This window comes from Talpa occidentalis, unplaced genomic scaffold (assembly GCF_014898055.3).
Source record: "Talpa occidentalis isolate TD23 unplaced genomic scaffold, MPIMG_talOcc4v2.1 talOcc4.15, whole genome shotgun sequence".
NCBI lineage: Eukaryota > Metazoa > Chordata > Mammalia > Eulipotyphla > Talpidae > Talpa > Talpa occidentalis.
The window spans coordinates 62982601-62999090 of NW_023601543.1; the positions used below are offsets into that span (position 1 = coordinate 62982601).

Below are 16490 nucleotides of genomic sequence, written 5' to 3' on the forward strand. Positions count from 1 at the left end.
GAAAGCTAAGACCTAGTAAATTTCATGATTAAATAACTTAGATCATTTTGCAATCTTCCGTACATGGATGTCAAAGATATGATGCAAGGAAACAGACGCAGAAGCCAGCTTTTGAATAATAGGCCATTTTAAATCTAAGTAAATATTTTAATATGATTTCTCTCACTATTGTCACCAAGAGAATTTTATTCTGCATTCCAAATCTAAAACTAGATCATGGTTTAAAAAAAAAAAAAGTTTATTACATAAACCAAACGTTAGCTATTATAGGAACGAAAATTCAAAGCAATGTACCAATCACTGGCAGAACCACGGACTATTTTCTTGGTGTGAAATCCTGTGGTAAAGAGGAACCTAGCAGCAAGCTGAATACTAATCATAGTGATTTCTTCTGCTTCAGGCAATAGGTGATCCTGCCCTATAAATAAAATGCAGATAAAAAAGGAAATCAAACAAATTTCTATATCTAAGCTCCACTTTCAAACAAGGCGACACATCCACTACATTTCAGATGTCTATTGCTAAAATTCCTCTGCGGCTACTTATGACATAGTAATTACTTTGTAACTTCACTATGAAGTAATTTCATAGCTACTAAGTGGTTCACTAAAGCACATTTTAAACTAATGCGTGAATCCAAAACTATTAATAAAGAGTTCTTGTTTCCAAACAATAAAACAATATATATTGCTCAAAGTCATCTGAAATATGACTATAAAACAACCAAAAGTTTAAAAAAGGATTGATGCCTGCTAATAAATTCGGCAAGTAAATTAAGAACTATACTTTGTAACTAAGACACTAACTTGTTACTTACCTGGAGGAGGATTTAAGTAAACACCATTACATGTAAGTAGCTTTTTCATAAACTGAAAATATTCCAAACTGTACTGCATTCGGTTATGCATGAATTGCACGTTCTGTTTCCGCACACTTCTCTCAATGGCTGATGGCATCACAATCTGATGGGGTCTTGTGGTGATAGCAAGCTCTGATATATATCTTATCAACTCATCACCTTGGTCTATTGTGTCCAATCTTTCATAAAAAAGAATATAAGCATTCCACCACCTTTTCTGGCGCCTGTATGACATGCGCTTCATCATGTGATCAAATACTTCTCCCATGTACTCTCCACCAAAACACTGGTTTTTCATTTCTTCATCGTCATCCATTTTACACTCAGTTACATCTCCATCATCAAATTTATACCAGCGATTTCTTTCACCATCTCCACCATTCCTCTGAATGATGTAAGAATAATAATGACCCCCACTTGCTTGACCACTATGTACAAGGACACCCACAAGTCTATATTTTGTGCTTCCTGCTGTCTCACTTTCAGACTGCTCATTCTGTTGTATCAACTGACTCTCTGGGTTTACATTATCTCCTTCCAGCTTTGCAACACCTGCAACCGTGTAAGGTTCCATGTCCAGCTCCCGAGGAAATTCAAAATAATCATTGAACTTGATTGCACATTCTCTTTCCCAATCGTAGTCAAATCGTTTTAATTGGATAGCAAGAACAGGAGGTAATTTTTTAATTAGCAAGCGTTTTACAGTATCAACCTAAAATAAACAGAGCAAGTTACTGTATGTTCTCTCATACACTTCAACAAATTTTAAAGTTGTAGTATAATACTCTCTAAAGACTAATCTGAAATCACAAGTGTAGCAATTACAAGATAATTAACACAAGGTAACTTTCACAGTTGATATTTTAAAAAATGTTAACTAAAGCTATTACTATGGAAATGACTTATTCCCTTTGTTACAAACTGCTGAAACTGGTGATAGAGATATTATTTGATAACTGTTTTCTATGTTGTCATTGCTATCTAACCTTCATTACTTGTTTGATAGTTACTGTTATTCTAATGAAGGAGGGAATTAATTCAAGCAACTGGAACAACAGCTAATAATTATCAGGCAATTAGGTGGCAGGTAATATACTAAGCACTGCTTAAGCAGGGACCTATTGAACTCTCTCAGAAAGTTACTACTGAACCTTAAGGGTGAGGATTAATCAGAGAGGTTAAAAAACTTGCCTCAAGTCTCAGCTATAGTAGGTGGCAGGCAATACATGGCTTTAGAGCTTAAGCTCTCAACCTCTAGACTTTTAATTCAAATGTGCTAAATAACTAAAGGTCTCAGCAAACTGCTTGGTCTTAACAAGCAACTCTGGATATGAGAGACAAAATGTTTTCCTCTATCAGCTTTGTAGCTTTGAGGAGTCCAAGAGCATTTTGGTTCTGGATCTGGATGGAATATTCACCTTTTTTCCTAGTCCTCTAGCACGATTTTCTCACAATCTTTTCTCCCTGACAGATCTTTAAATCACTCATCATCTTAACCACCTGTCTACTATAACACAACAGAGCAGGGAATAAAGAGTGAATTTTGATGACAAACAAAAATTTCTTCAAGATCCATTAAATGAAGCCATAATTATCTTAAACAAAGTGGGACAATCCATACCTTTTTATTGCATTTTTCACAATGATAGGCATTTGCACCTTCTAATAAATCTCCTTTGACATATTGTTCCAAAGAATCAAGAAGATTTTGGTGATTTCTAATGTCTACATTCAATGTCGTAAAAGATTCTTCACACTCGTATCTAAAGGTAATATTTAAGAAATAACCAATAAGGATTTATTCCTTAGTTTTCTAAACGTTCTATTAAGTTATGGACTAAATATGAAAACTACATTTGTGATATTTATACGAAACCCGTAAATTATAGAACGTTGCCCATGAATAACTTATCCAATACTGGGCACTACATTAGGTTGTTTATACATTATATATACCAGATTGTTTGTCTTCACAACAAACCTAGGAAAGACATCACCATCTCCATTTTTTTTTTAAAAAGATTTATTTATTTATTTATTTATACAAGCACTGGGTACAGTCAGAAGCGCGGGAGGGTGAGAGAATTCACCAGAGCCAGAGCGGGGAGCAGAGCAGGCAGAAGGACCGAAGTACACTGCTGAGGGGAGCAGCGGGCGGCAGGAGAGGTCTGCGCGCCATGCGGGACCCTCCTCCAGTGGCTGGGGAGCAGCCGGGGATTGAACCAGCGCAGCAGAGGCTGCGGGCAGTTTCGCAACCCAGCGCTCAACCACTGCGCCACCCGGGAGGCCCACCATCTCCATTTTAACAATGTGGGAACTAGCGTCCAGAAAGGTTAACGTGGTCAAATTACTAGGTGAAATAGTATTTTAAAGCCAAGTTTGTCTTTATAAGCCTACCAAGCTTCCTCCAGTATTGTGAGATTAGACAGCAATTTGTGCTAAACCCAAAGCATGAATTCAAGTTCTTTTAAATCACTCTTGGATTGAATTTTTAAATGTTCCTTCTTTTCCGTAATGGAAACCTTACTAAAGCAAAAATTTGAACAGAAATGAACAGGGGATAAGCAATATGAGTACGAGCTAGAATTCTACACTGTGGCAATTTTCTACTAAAGAAATCTGAGATTTTCTGATGAGACATACCCATACATTCAGAAAATGGGATGTGAGGAATATATTCTCAATCATCATAGTCATTCATTCAACAAATATCCTCAGAGTACTTTCTGTATGTAGACTATTCAATACTTAAGGCAGTCCCTTTATTTACTGCACTTTAAATTTAGTTAGGGAAAAAATGATAGGCATACAAAGGTATTTGTTAGTGACACGAATAGAATATTAAGTAAATATTAAGCGAATTGCTATTATAATGAGGGAATAGCCCTTAGCAAAGTTAGATCTTATGACTCTAGTTAAAACATAGGACATTCTAAACAAGAAACCAGCAAAGCCAGGTAGTAAACATCCACAGGCTTTTTCGGGCCATGAGGTCTCTATAGCAACTACTCAATTCTGCTGTTAAGAGTAAAAGCAGCTAAACACAGCAGATAAAGAAGAAGGGATGTTCCAATAAAACTTAAAAAAAAAATAGAAGCCTGGCTGGATTTAGTCTATGGTCCATAGTTTGTTAACCCCTGCTCTAGATAAGTAATTTCCTAAAAACACACTTGGGACTCTATAAGCTTTTCGTATATAAATAGGCTAAGTCTAGTTGTGGAGCAGGTACTTAGATCATGTACTCCAAACATTTTCACTTAGCACAGAAAACCAGTAGTTTCCAAATAATTTTCAGGAGTCAAACAAACCAAAAAGGACTGATAAAAATAGGCGGCCAAAAGTTGGATATTTTATTAGTAATTACAAAGAAGAGGTTAAAGTAATTTTATGGTCCACCTAATGCAAAAGGTCGTCCAATAGACATTTTCTTTTATTTTTTTCTGTCTTCTGTCCTGAATAAGTATTTTAACCTGATGGCAATTTCTCATTTATAAAATATTAACCCCCCAATCATTTCCCTACAATTTCAAAAACAAAAAGACACCCCCAACCAATGCATACACAACCCACAACTATATATATATATATAGATATTTATATCTATATATATATCTTCTGATAAATTACTTTGTAACAATTTTTCATGTAGTAAAAAATCTCATTCCAATTATATTTTTGTAAATAAATACTGTTTGGGTTTGAAGAAAATACTACCTTACTGTGACGTTTAGGTGAAAAGGAATTGCAAACCAACATTAATTGATAACATACAAGACAAATCTCAAATTTCCATGCAGTAAGCACAAACATGTATCTATCAGTGATGAACTTTAACAAAGTTACTTAACCATTTCAATACGAACCTTTAAATAATTGCCCTTTTAAGTTAAAAAACACAAAAACTACCCCTCCACTGCCACAATTTGTTTAATCAACTCATGTTATATATGTTGTGTGGAAAACACAGTATAAGGATAATAATAAAAGCTATTTTAAAATTAAAATATTTGTATAGGAAATAATGATCCATGTTTGTCATCTTCTAAACTTAACATATTTACAGTATAATTATTTTAATTCTAAGATAAAGCGCAATTTTATAAATAACATCTGTAGTTACATGTAAAATGTCATTTTATTTGTCCAGGAATGACCATACATAAAAGGATGTAAGAGTATAAAATACTAATAGATGGATTAAAAAGAATAAAATTTAAACAAAATCCCCCACAGCACTGAGACATGCAAAGTATGTAATTCATTTAGCCTAGGATATTTACTAATGGTGGCCTATTCCACATTTGTACGTAACTGCTAGTAAAAATTAAAATTTCCATTAATAAACAAACAGTACAATGTATACTTTAAATTAGCACTTACCTATGTGGGCATCCTTGGCAAATCTTCTGATCAGCAAAGGAGCCTCCTAAGACTTTACTTAGCATAGCTGGATGTCCTAAAGCTTTCAAAGCTTCATCTAGACTATCCACCAATGAATTAAAAAATTCTAAAGCATCATGTTGTTCACGCAGATTAACAGGCTCACCCCAAAGCCTAAAAAATGAATAGAATGAAGTATATAATGTGAAACTCCCGGGAACAACATATACAACTATTTTTAGGGGGGAAAAACCCACAACCACAAATGATACTATAGAAACTGAGGTTTTTATACAACCTACATGAGGATGTAGGGGAGAAAATACTTTTATGCAGTGGAGGGTGAGGGAGAGAAAGAAAAAGTGAGGCTCATAAGTATGGTACTCCAGTCAGAAAGAATCAAACTACTGGTGTGGTTCATGGATAGTATGGTTTCAAATAAGATGGCTTCTTTAGGTAATATGGTATATGGATACATTTTGAATCCAACCGAAGATGCTTTTACAACCGGGTGGTAGATCTCATTCCTCTTACTTGATGTTACAATTACAATCTCATTTCTTTCATTTTGCATTAATTTCACATTGTGGATTCAGTGCAAAGATTATGTCTCTTCACTCTTACTAGATTTTTCCAAGTGAAAAAACATGTTTTGGAGTTGATGGCTTTTTGAGTAATCTTAGAACTTGTCATGCAAATGAATCTTGAGAAAACAAACTATTATCAATGCATGTACCACAAAAGGAAAACAGATACTGCTAAAAAGTAGGAACTGCTGGAAACTATCAATGACATCTAATTTTTATTTACAGAATATACATAAAGGATATAAATGTATTCATTGTAAGTGAGAGATAGGACAAATGTATATTAAATATGTTAGAGGAACTATCTTCTGATAAATTCTTTTGTTAACATTTTTCCTATGTAGTAAACAATCTCATTCTAGTTATAGTTTAGATTTTAAATCTAATTTTATTTGATATTTGATATATTTTAAATTTGCATAAAGTGTTTAAAAACAAATATGTCATTTGTAAAAATAAATTTCATTATTAAAAATGGTACCTCTTTACTTCTTTTCAAATTGTATTTAACTCCCCATACTTTCAAACATATAGTTAACTATTAATTACAAAGAGGAAAAGGTACTTGTACAATGGAGAGATCTGTTAAGACACAGAGGTATCAAAGTTAATAGCACCAATAATCAGATAAACAGCGTATGTCTGCAGTGCAATGTAAAGAGAAGCATATAATATCACCTATGTAGTGTACTTTCCACACAAAGCTCAACTGGAATCTAATTATGAAGAAATAATCACAAAAATGAAAAAAATAAGAGACATTCTGTAGAAAACTGGCCTAGACACTATTAAAATTTCAGTGCCACAGAAGTCATGAACAAGTTAGGGAGATTATTTTAAAAGTCATACAGTGAGGGGCCTCCCTGGTGGTGCAAGGGGTTAAGATGCAACTAATGAAGCTGTCTGCAACCACTGCAGCAAGAGTTCAATTCCCAGGCCAGGGAGCTAACCCACATGGCACAGCAGACCTCCACTGTTTCACCCGCTGCTCCCCTCAGCAGTGTATTTCAGTCTATCTGCCTGTTCTGTTCCCCACTCTGTCTCTGGTGAATCCTCTCACTCCCACACCTCTGGCCTGTACCCAAGTCCTTGTATGTATAAATAAATATTTAAAAAAAAAAAAAAAAAAGTCATACAAGATGAAAGAGGTAACAATCAAATTCATGTGACTTTTTCCAGGGTACTAGATTGGGACTGCAACAAAGTTATAGAAGCTACCAGAGGGAAGGGTGCCCAATGGACTGTGGTAGAGGGTTACTGGTACCTTGGTGGTAGGCATAGTGTGATAACATACATTTGTAGAGGTGTGACCCTATACACCCAAAACTGTGTGGTTAAGCAATGTTACCTCAATAGCTACAAAGAATATTTGGGAGAAAATCAGAATATACACTGATAACTATTAGACATTATTTAATAATTATCAAATTTTGTGAAAAATGTATTATAGGTAAGAAGGAAAATGTCCTTAGTGAATACATATCGAGGCAAGTAGGGGCAAAGTATCATGATTAACATTATTAACTGCTTAAAAAAAAATCACTAAGTATACATAAAAGCAAATATGACAAAATGTTAATTGGTAATTTTGGGTACTTTAGTATAAAGGTGATTGTATTACCTCTTCACCTTTCCTGTTTGTTTGAAACTTTTCAAAAAAAAAATACTGGGTGGTGTGATTAACCTGCAAATATCAAGTGTATGTGGAAATAATCTGAAAGCAGTAGTCTACATAAACTACAAGCTACATTAGTGTAAGGGGTTACAGATGCAGAAAGAAAACTTTATCATTGAATGGTAAATTTTAAGAAAAAAGCTAAAAATGGGAATGGAAGAGTAAAATTAGAGCTAGGAAGGAGGGTAGTACATGCAAGCCAATAGTATGGATTAAGTAGGGGGTCTAGTTAGGGTAATTAGAATAATTTATATGCTGTGAAGGATTATAGCCTTTTCCACATATAGTCAAGAGTTATCCCATATTTCCTATAAAATTTTACATTAGGGTAGCCAAATAGTTGTTGAAGTTTCCCTTTATAATTCTAGCCAAATAATGAAAATGATTAAAAATAGAATTTTGCCATTTTTGTAACCGCAATGAAATGCTGTATTTAGGCAATGATGAAAAACGGTTGTTATCATGTAAGAGATAGCCATTACATATCTCTTCTTGGCAGTAAACATTAACTATGAAGATTTATTGGTGCATGGGTGTTTCAGAGGTAAAATTCTCATCTGCCAACTGTGAAGTTTCCCCCCACAATGAATTCGTATTGCCTATCCAATAATAATAATGATGATGATAACAATAATAAGAAGCAGTCTCAATCTGATCAAACCTCTAGATCTCATTATCTATTTATAGGAAATACAGATGATCAAGAAAAACGGAAAACACCAAAACAACACAGTGATCTTGTCAATAAAATCCAGACAGTAGGAAAATTACCTGTTATGTTTGAAACAGAATTGCAAGGGGGAAAAAAGATTTGAAAGATTCAAGTGAGTTATCATAGAAACTTTGTGGTATATGGATTTTATTAGAATACTGATTTCTAAAAATACACAGTAAAAACAATTATGAGATAATTGGGTAAGTTAGAAAAAAATGACAAAAATTTGATATTAAGCAGGTTTTTTTTAAATTTTTTTTTTTAATAGAGGCATGTTTTATTTATTTATTTTGTTTGTTTGTTTGTTTTGTTTATACATGCACTGGGTACAGTCAGAAGCGCGGGAGGGTGAGAGAATTCACCAGAGCCAGAGCGGGGAGCAGAGCAGGCAGAAGGACCGAAGTACACTGCTGAGGGGAGCAGCGGGCGGCAGGAGAGGTCTGCGCGCCATGTGGGATCCTCCTCCGGTGGCCGGGGAGCAGCCGGGGATTGAACCGGCTCCTCAGAGGCTGCGGGCAGCTTCGCAACCCAGCACTCAACCGCTGCGCCACCGGGAGGCCCGATATTAAGCAGTTTTTAAGAGCCAATAATAGCTTCATGGCTATGTATAGTTAAAAAGACATTAGAAATATTTATGATCGAAACTGCATTTGAGCTATGCTTTGAAACAATCTAGTGGGAATGTGTAGATAAAGCAAGATCAGTTATAAACTGCTGGAAGTTGAGTTCACACTATAGTCTCAACTTCTATCTATATTAGAAATTTTCTAAATAAAAACTATTTAGTTTTTAGGGCCTCCCCGGTGGCGCAGCGGTTGAGCGCTGGGTTGCGAAGCTGCCCGCGGCCTCTGCGGCGCCGGTTCGATCCCCGGCTGCTCCTCGGCCACCGGAGGAGGATCCCACATGGTGCGCAGACCTCTCCTGCCGCCCGCTGCTCCCCTCAGCAGTGTACTTCGGTCCTTCTGCCTGCTCTGCTCCCCACTCTGGCTCTGGTGAATTCTCTCACCCTCCCACGCTTCTGACTGTGCCCAGTGCATGTATAAACAAAAACAAACAAACAAACAAGTAAAATAAATAAATAAATAAAACATGCCTCTATAAAAAAAAAAAAAAAAAACTATTTAGTTTTTAGTCTCTTAAGAGACTAAAGAATGCTGCTGCTTCTTATTACAAAGCTTTCTATAACTCTTCCTTTGCGGACAATGTGGAAAATAAACCCAACCAAGAAGGAAAATTTGATTATCACTATGGCTTAAATATTAAGCATAAACATGCCTTCCGACATATATTTTACAAGTTTAATATTAACATACAGGTTTAAGTAGTATCCCTATTACTATTAATCCATAGTTTACCTGAACTGTTTCCAAAATCCTCTGGGTACGTAGTACTGTAGTCGAGAAGCAGCTAAATGACCAAAGATGACCTGAAGGTGTCTTAGAACACCAATATTGTACTCTTTCCTATCTTCTGTTTTACTTAATGCTGGTTTGTCTTCAAATTGTTGAGGATATCCAAATACATCATCTCTGGGATCAACATTGCTCTAGAAACCAAACAAAATATCATTATGAGATAACTTGACTTTATAGTAAAATGATGAAACAAATGCAGTCAACAAATAATCCATACTTTTACTTGTAAAGCACTCAATTTACAATTTGTAAATTTTAATTTCCAATATTAGTGTTTATCCCTACAACACATTAAGAGTTGTCATAAATGAGTAACCCTATGTGGATAATAGAGCAAAGTGTAGTCAATGAACTGAACTGACCAAAAATGCAGGCTTTACCACTTATAAGTTTTAGCAAGTCTTAGCTTCAATTTCCTCATGTGTAAATGGGGAGAAAATGTTCTTGTTGAGACAATATATACAAAGAGCTCAAAACTGTATAAACATTCAGAAAAATATAAATAGAGTAACAGTACTCTTCGACATATAGTGCAGAGATAATCATATCAATATGAAGTTGAACTTTTCCCCAACACCATATACAAAAATTAACTCAACATGGATCGAAGACCTGAATGTAAGAGCTAAAACTATGACACTCTTGAAAGAAAACACAGGGCAGGGCCTCCCTGGTGGCGCAAGGGGTTAAGATGCAACCCATGAAGTTGTTATCCGCAGCCACTGCAGCAAGAGTTCAATCCCAGGCCACAGAGCTACACACATGAAGCAGCAGACCTCTCCTGACTTGCCCGCTGCTCCCCTCAGCAGTGTATTCCAGTCAATCTGCCTGTTCTGTTCCCCACTCTGTCTCTGGTGAATCCTCTCACCTCCCCCACACCTCTGGTCTGTACCCCAGTTCTTGTATGCATAAATAATCTTAAAAAAAAAAAAAAAAAGGCAAAAACATCATGATATTGGATCTGGTGATAATTTACTGGATATGACTCCAAAGCACAAACAATGAGCAGGGAAAAAAGACATACTCATGAAGATTAAAAACTACTGGGGGCAAAGAAACTGGAAACCTTGTGCACTACTGGGAATGTAAAATGGTGGATCACTGGAAAACAGTGACTCAAAATCTTAAAACTAGAATTACGACATGATTCAGCAATTGTACTTTTGGCTACATATCAAAGAGTGAAAAAGTCTCAAAGAGATATCTGTACACCCATGTTCATAACAGTAGTCACAATATGTAACCTATTCAGATGATAGTATGTATCATTCAAGCTTAAAAAAGGAAGCAAAGTCAGGCCTCCCGGGTGGCGCAAGGAGTTAAGCACAGCACCATGAAGCAATTCACAGCTTCTGAAGCATGAGTTCAATCCTCGGCCAGGGAGAAACCCATATGGCGAGGCAGACCTCTCCTGTCTTGCCTGCTGCTCCCCTCAGCAGTGTACTTCGGTCGATCTGCCTGTTCTGTTCCCCGCTCTCTCTGGTGGATCCTCTCACCCCCCGCATTTCTGCCCTGTGCCCCAGCTCTTGTATGCATAAATAAATATTTAAAAAAAAAAAGGTTAAAAAAAAAACAAAACACAACACTCTGTAGGAGAGAATGTGTAAGTATCTGGTATCATTAATTTCAAACACAGAAAACAGACACTATAATTTACCTCATTGTCTTGCTTCTCATCACCAGACATATCATCATCTACATCACTACCTGTGCCTTCAATTGCAAGAATACCATTCCTGATGGAGGGAATCATGTAGAGCTGCTGAATCACAGAATTCATGTAGCAAGTAGCACCAGCATTTTTCAGTCCCACAAATCCTTTTGGTGGGCGGGGCCCCACAGGTGGCAGATACTCCCACTCAGTAAGTGCTTCACAAGCTGTGAGAAGATAAAAGATTCTTATAAGCATGGATATAAGTATTTTGTCTACTTTTAGCTCTAGTGAACTAGTCAATTAGATTAACAAAAATTCCACCACTGCTAGTCACCCAAACTCTAAATTTGCATTTCACGCTCACAAAACCAAAGATATACAGCAACATGAATGGTTATATAATCTGTGAACCCACTACTATAGCAATCTCAAAAAGTCATAAGATGGTACAATATGAATTTCTCTCTGCTAACTTTACCTTTAGCTTTGTTTAGTCATGAGTTTTAATAATTTGTACGTCTGTGAGTTTAAAAAAAAAATCTTCAAATCCAGTCAAACATGTAGTTTGTTGATTTTAAATAATCCTCAGACCACCTGGGTTTACATCCTGCTCCTGACACTTACCAATTCTTTCATCTTCAGGTAAGCAACTGTTGCCTTCCAAATAAATGCAATACAAGAATAACACTTGCTTTGCCTATAATGAACAATGTTATTTTGAGGGCAAATGAGACTTGTACATTGCACATATCCCTTCACCTAGTATAAATCCGGCAACATTAACTACTGTCTATGGCACTAGTTAACTAAATTAGTGTATTGAGCTATAAGGTATATAGCCAAAAAATAAATTAGGTAAATATGTGTTAATAGATAAAACAAAGTGAAGAACATTGTGTGTACTGTACACCAATCTGTGTTTAAAAACTCAACAACAAAAATTTTGTATGTGGGTTTTGCATGTACAGAGATGCTTAACTGATGATAATGGTTACAGCTACCAAACAGGACTGGGTGGCTAGAATGGATAAGAAACATACTATTTACTTAGTTGTACATTTTAAAAGGACAGGTTAATTTAGGAAAGAGAAAGACACTTGCACAGTCGCAGGCAGGCAGACGAGCTGCCGCCGACAGGGACAGGTTTGTTAAGAGATGTCTGCATAGACACAGATGGGCAGTCTTGGGAAGAGAGCTGCCAAGACAATTTTTTAAATAAATAGCCTCTTTCAACTCATGAAATTTTGAACATGCAAACATACTACTTAAAACAAGTGACCTTTCTCTTTCAGCCATTTTGGAATGTTTGGAAGCCTGCTGGGAACAAAATTTATAAAATGGAAAATATGTCTGGAAGGCTGTGTTCCAAGGCCATGTTTCACTGGCTAAAAGTGGGATCATCCAAAACCAAGGAAGCATACAGTTTCCCTTTTTAAAACTTAAGGTGTTCATGCCTGAGATGAAACAGTTCTATTTGAGTAAGTGATGTGCTTACAGACACAAAGCAAAAGAATACCACAATTCCTGGCAGCAAACAACAAAATTAGAGGAATTGGAGGAAAGATTAACTGATGATCATGGAAACACAGAAATTATTTTCCTGCTAGGTCACAGGACACACAATCTGTGTGATGCTACAATCCTTGAGAGTTTAAATCTACTGAAAACTAAGAGTGTATTTGCTTAAGAAACAAATACAAACTCCACTTTAAGAAACAAACAAAATCCCTCCTTAGTATATATAAAGTTGGTAGAACAGTTGAAGGTTTAATCAAAAACTCCTAAAATGTTATTTAAAACATCATTAAATTCCAATATACAAAATAACAAAAAATGTCACATGTTTGAAAGATTTATTATCTATTGTATTCTTGGCTCTGTATAGTGTCCCCCCCACCCAAAATAAACAGCCTCTATGGTAGTTCTTATTTTTGGCTTTTTAGTCATTTTACCCTGTCCTTATCCTTTTAAGCTTCAGTTAAGATCTGGAGTCTACAATCTATTTCACCGGCTTTATGAAAACACACATGCTAGTCTTCAACACCAGGTTTTCTTAGAGTTCGTATGAAAACAAAACTACAAAAGCTTGTGAGGGACTGGAAGGTCTATTAATGCATGCAATTTGCTTTTTAAGTTTGAACTCTGGCTATTATTTTCAATACTTATTATTCTGGAGTATGGGTTTCATTTCAGATTTGCCTGAGACTGAAATTAATTTTGCTAAATACTTGTACCACTTATAGAAAGACATTTAACAAACACAGGGTATTTTTCAATACTAATAATCTCGTGAAATGGCCTTGAATTATACTTCCATTTGCTAGAAACGTTAAACTCATTGCAGAAAGAAAGCAAAACTTGAGCTAAAGATACTTACTGAAAGAAACTTTGAAACATTAGAGAATTACCTGTAATTACAATTTTGTATTTTAAAATACTTACTAGTTATTGCTGTGCCAATGTAATACATTTCAGTCAAAGAATCTACTATCTGTTTGAGATTCCTCACACAGCCAACAGCTAATGCTACAAGTAACTCAAAACCAGCATTAATGGTAGCCGGTGAACTACACACTGGAATAGCCTGTTCAGCTGGTAGTTCTCCATTTCTCATATATTGCAGGTAAACATTGGATGCAGGAAAGATGAAATCATCAATTAATTCCTAAAAGAGTTGAAAAAGGATTATGTATTAACAATGATATGTATCAATATAGTATGTAGGTGTATATATATACACACACACACACACAAACATATACTTTATACATATTATACATATACAAATACATACTTTACACATATTTTATATATATATGCATTTTTTTTAAAAGATAGGAATGTCTCTTGGGAGGAAATAATACAAAATTTACTTGTCAGAATTCAGGATCACATTATATCTCAGAAAAGTTACTTGGATTTTTGAACATAAGCTCTCACTTCAAAATACTATTTTTACTATAATTAAGAAACATACCCAATTTACCAGGTTAATTTTATTTTTTATGTATCAAGAGCAAGCTTATTGTAACACTTAACAAAATTTACATTTTAAATAGTTTACTCCTTTAATCACGTCTACCAAAACTCATTCTGAATAAAAATGTGCTAAAATAATCCCCGCCCCGAGTTGCCAGACATGAAGAAACTAAAGATATAGGATATCAAGATGAAATTTTACAAAATAGTTTGTCATATTTTAAACAGTCTAATGAAACGATAACTTTGGGTGTTCTAAACAGAAAAGTTAATCAGTCCTTATTTAAATATATAGTACTGATATTTTATTTATATGCAAAATTTAGAAACTTTATTTTAAAAATTACTGTAACCTTTTTTTAAAAAAGATTTATTTATTTATACAAGCACTAGGTACAGTCAGAAGCGTGGGAGAGTGAGAGAATTCACCAGAGCCAGAGGGGAGAGCAGAGCAGGCAGACTGCTGTGGGGAGCAGTGGGCGGCATGAGAGGTCTGCATGCCATGTGGGACCCTCTCCTGGCGGCCGGGGATCGAACCGGCGCTGCAGAGGCTGCGGGCAGCTTCACAACCCAGCGCGCAACTGCTGTGCCACTGGGGAAGCCCACTGTAACCTCTTATAAAGAGTTTTCGAAAGAAAGAAAAAGGTCAAGATAATACACCAAAGACTTGATACCCTCTACTAGATTTGGTAGGAAACAGGTTATAATGTCTATTTTAGAACCAAAACAATAGAACTTACTTTAATGAGATTAGCACCTCCTTTTTCACAACCAATGTGATACTTCTTCTCAGGAGTTTGAAAGGCTAGTAACTCTTTTGTTACCCCAAGGTGGCCTTCCAAAATCGTCTCTTCAACGCCTGTTTCACCTGTTCTTTTCACATCATCCTGCCAAAGAAAAAAGATCAAATGCCTAATTTACAAAAGGAAGGTAGAGAGGGAGGAGCCAGAACAAGAGAGAGCTGGAGAGACATGAGGCAATTTCCCCAAACTTTCCAGTCTAACCAATTTTATGTTCTCATCAGAACTTTCTAGAAGTAGGTTTTATGAACTATTAGAATACAATCTGAAGGTTACAAGTCACAAATCTCTTCAGAAATTCTCATGCAATTTTAAGTAAAAAGAATCAGGTGTTAAGATCAAGAGTTGAATTAAGTGCCATAATTGATCATTCATTTTGATGAAAATTATTTAACCATTGCTTATTCCAAGTCTCAAATATTAACACAGCATTTTACAAAACTAGTTATGCGTTTATTCTGTGAATCATGAGTCACTAATATCCACCAATGCAGAATATAGTCTGGTCATTATTACTCTTTGGCATTTTCCATTTGACCAAAATATGCTGAAAACTAAAAAAAAAAACATTGATATGTTAAACACATTAAATGCCACTTACCCTAATTCTTTTAAGCCAATCAATTTCATTATTCAGAAGAACTTCAGCATTGGGTATATTAATATTACTATTATAAGCATAATTAAGAAGGTGCCTTAAAAGAGTGAAGTAGTCGCCTGAATGTTTAGCTCTCTCTCTGGCTGTACTCTGAAACAATAAAGCATAATATTGTTAATTTACATGTCTATACTGAGAACCTACTTAAAAAAAACCTACAGTCAACTAGAGAAATGACTAAAATAGTCATTAGTGTAAGTATATATACTATAAATACTAAAAAAATTACATAAAAGTAGACTGTTCTAATTTTAATGCAAGCTAAAACCGTAAATTCCTGAATGTTCCTTGTTTAAAGAATTACACTGATAAGCACATTAAAAAATGTCTCACCCCCAAAACGGTAAAGAGCAGAGTAATGAAGAAAAGTAGAGGCCTGTGTCCCATGCAACATCTGGTGCACATTAAAAAGAACTGCTCCTGTGCCACCTGGCGAACAGTTCTGAAATAAAAATATTTCACATTTAACATATTATTTTCATGAAGGAAAAAGATTCTAACACTGGTCTTTCTGGGGGTGAGGAAAGTATAGGTAAATTAAAAAATACAAGGATACAAGGTTAACATCCCCTTAAGCCAGCAACATGTAACAGATGAATTATAACTTCAAATTGTCATTGGAGAGTTTGAGAAATATCTTTCTAAACATCCCTTTCTTGGAATAGGCTGGAAATGCTCCTCTACATACAAAATGCTCTACAAATGAGCCTAATGCATCATCTTTTTGCCCTTCCATAGAATTTTTTTTCCTTTTTTTTTTCTGGGACC

The 16490-nt window shown here is 35.4% G+C and overlaps 1 protein-coding gene across 4 annotated transcripts in view; it reads right to left on the reverse strand.

Annotated features, from left to right (window-relative positions):
• USP9X (ubiquitin specific peptidase 9 X-linked) overlaps positions 1 to 16490 on the reverse strand; it is a 128273-nt gene that overhangs the window by 14449 nt on the left and 97334 nt on the right. For all 4 annotated transcript variants that reach the window (XM_037512513.2, XM_037512515.2, XM_037512512.2 and 1 more), the window contains 10 exons: positions 16056 to 16164; positions 15666 to 15812; positions 15005 to 15151; positions 13728 to 13950; positions 11289 to 11509; positions 9572 to 9762; positions 5240 to 5413; positions 2481 to 2622; positions 818 to 1571; positions 295 to 418 (listed from right to left, as the gene is read on the reverse strand). In XM_037512513.2, the coding sequence (XP_037368410.1) occupies positions 295 to 418; positions 818 to 1571; positions 2481 to 2622; positions 5240 to 5413; positions 9572 to 9762; positions 11289 to 11509; positions 13728 to 13950; positions 15005 to 15151; positions 15666 to 15812; positions 16056 to 16164 (2232 nt within the window). The remainder of the gene's footprint in view (positions 1 to 294; positions 419 to 817; positions 1572 to 2480; positions 2623 to 5239; positions 5414 to 9571; positions 9763 to 11288; positions 11510 to 13727; positions 13951 to 15004; positions 15152 to 15665; positions 15813 to 16055; positions 16165 to 16490) is intronic.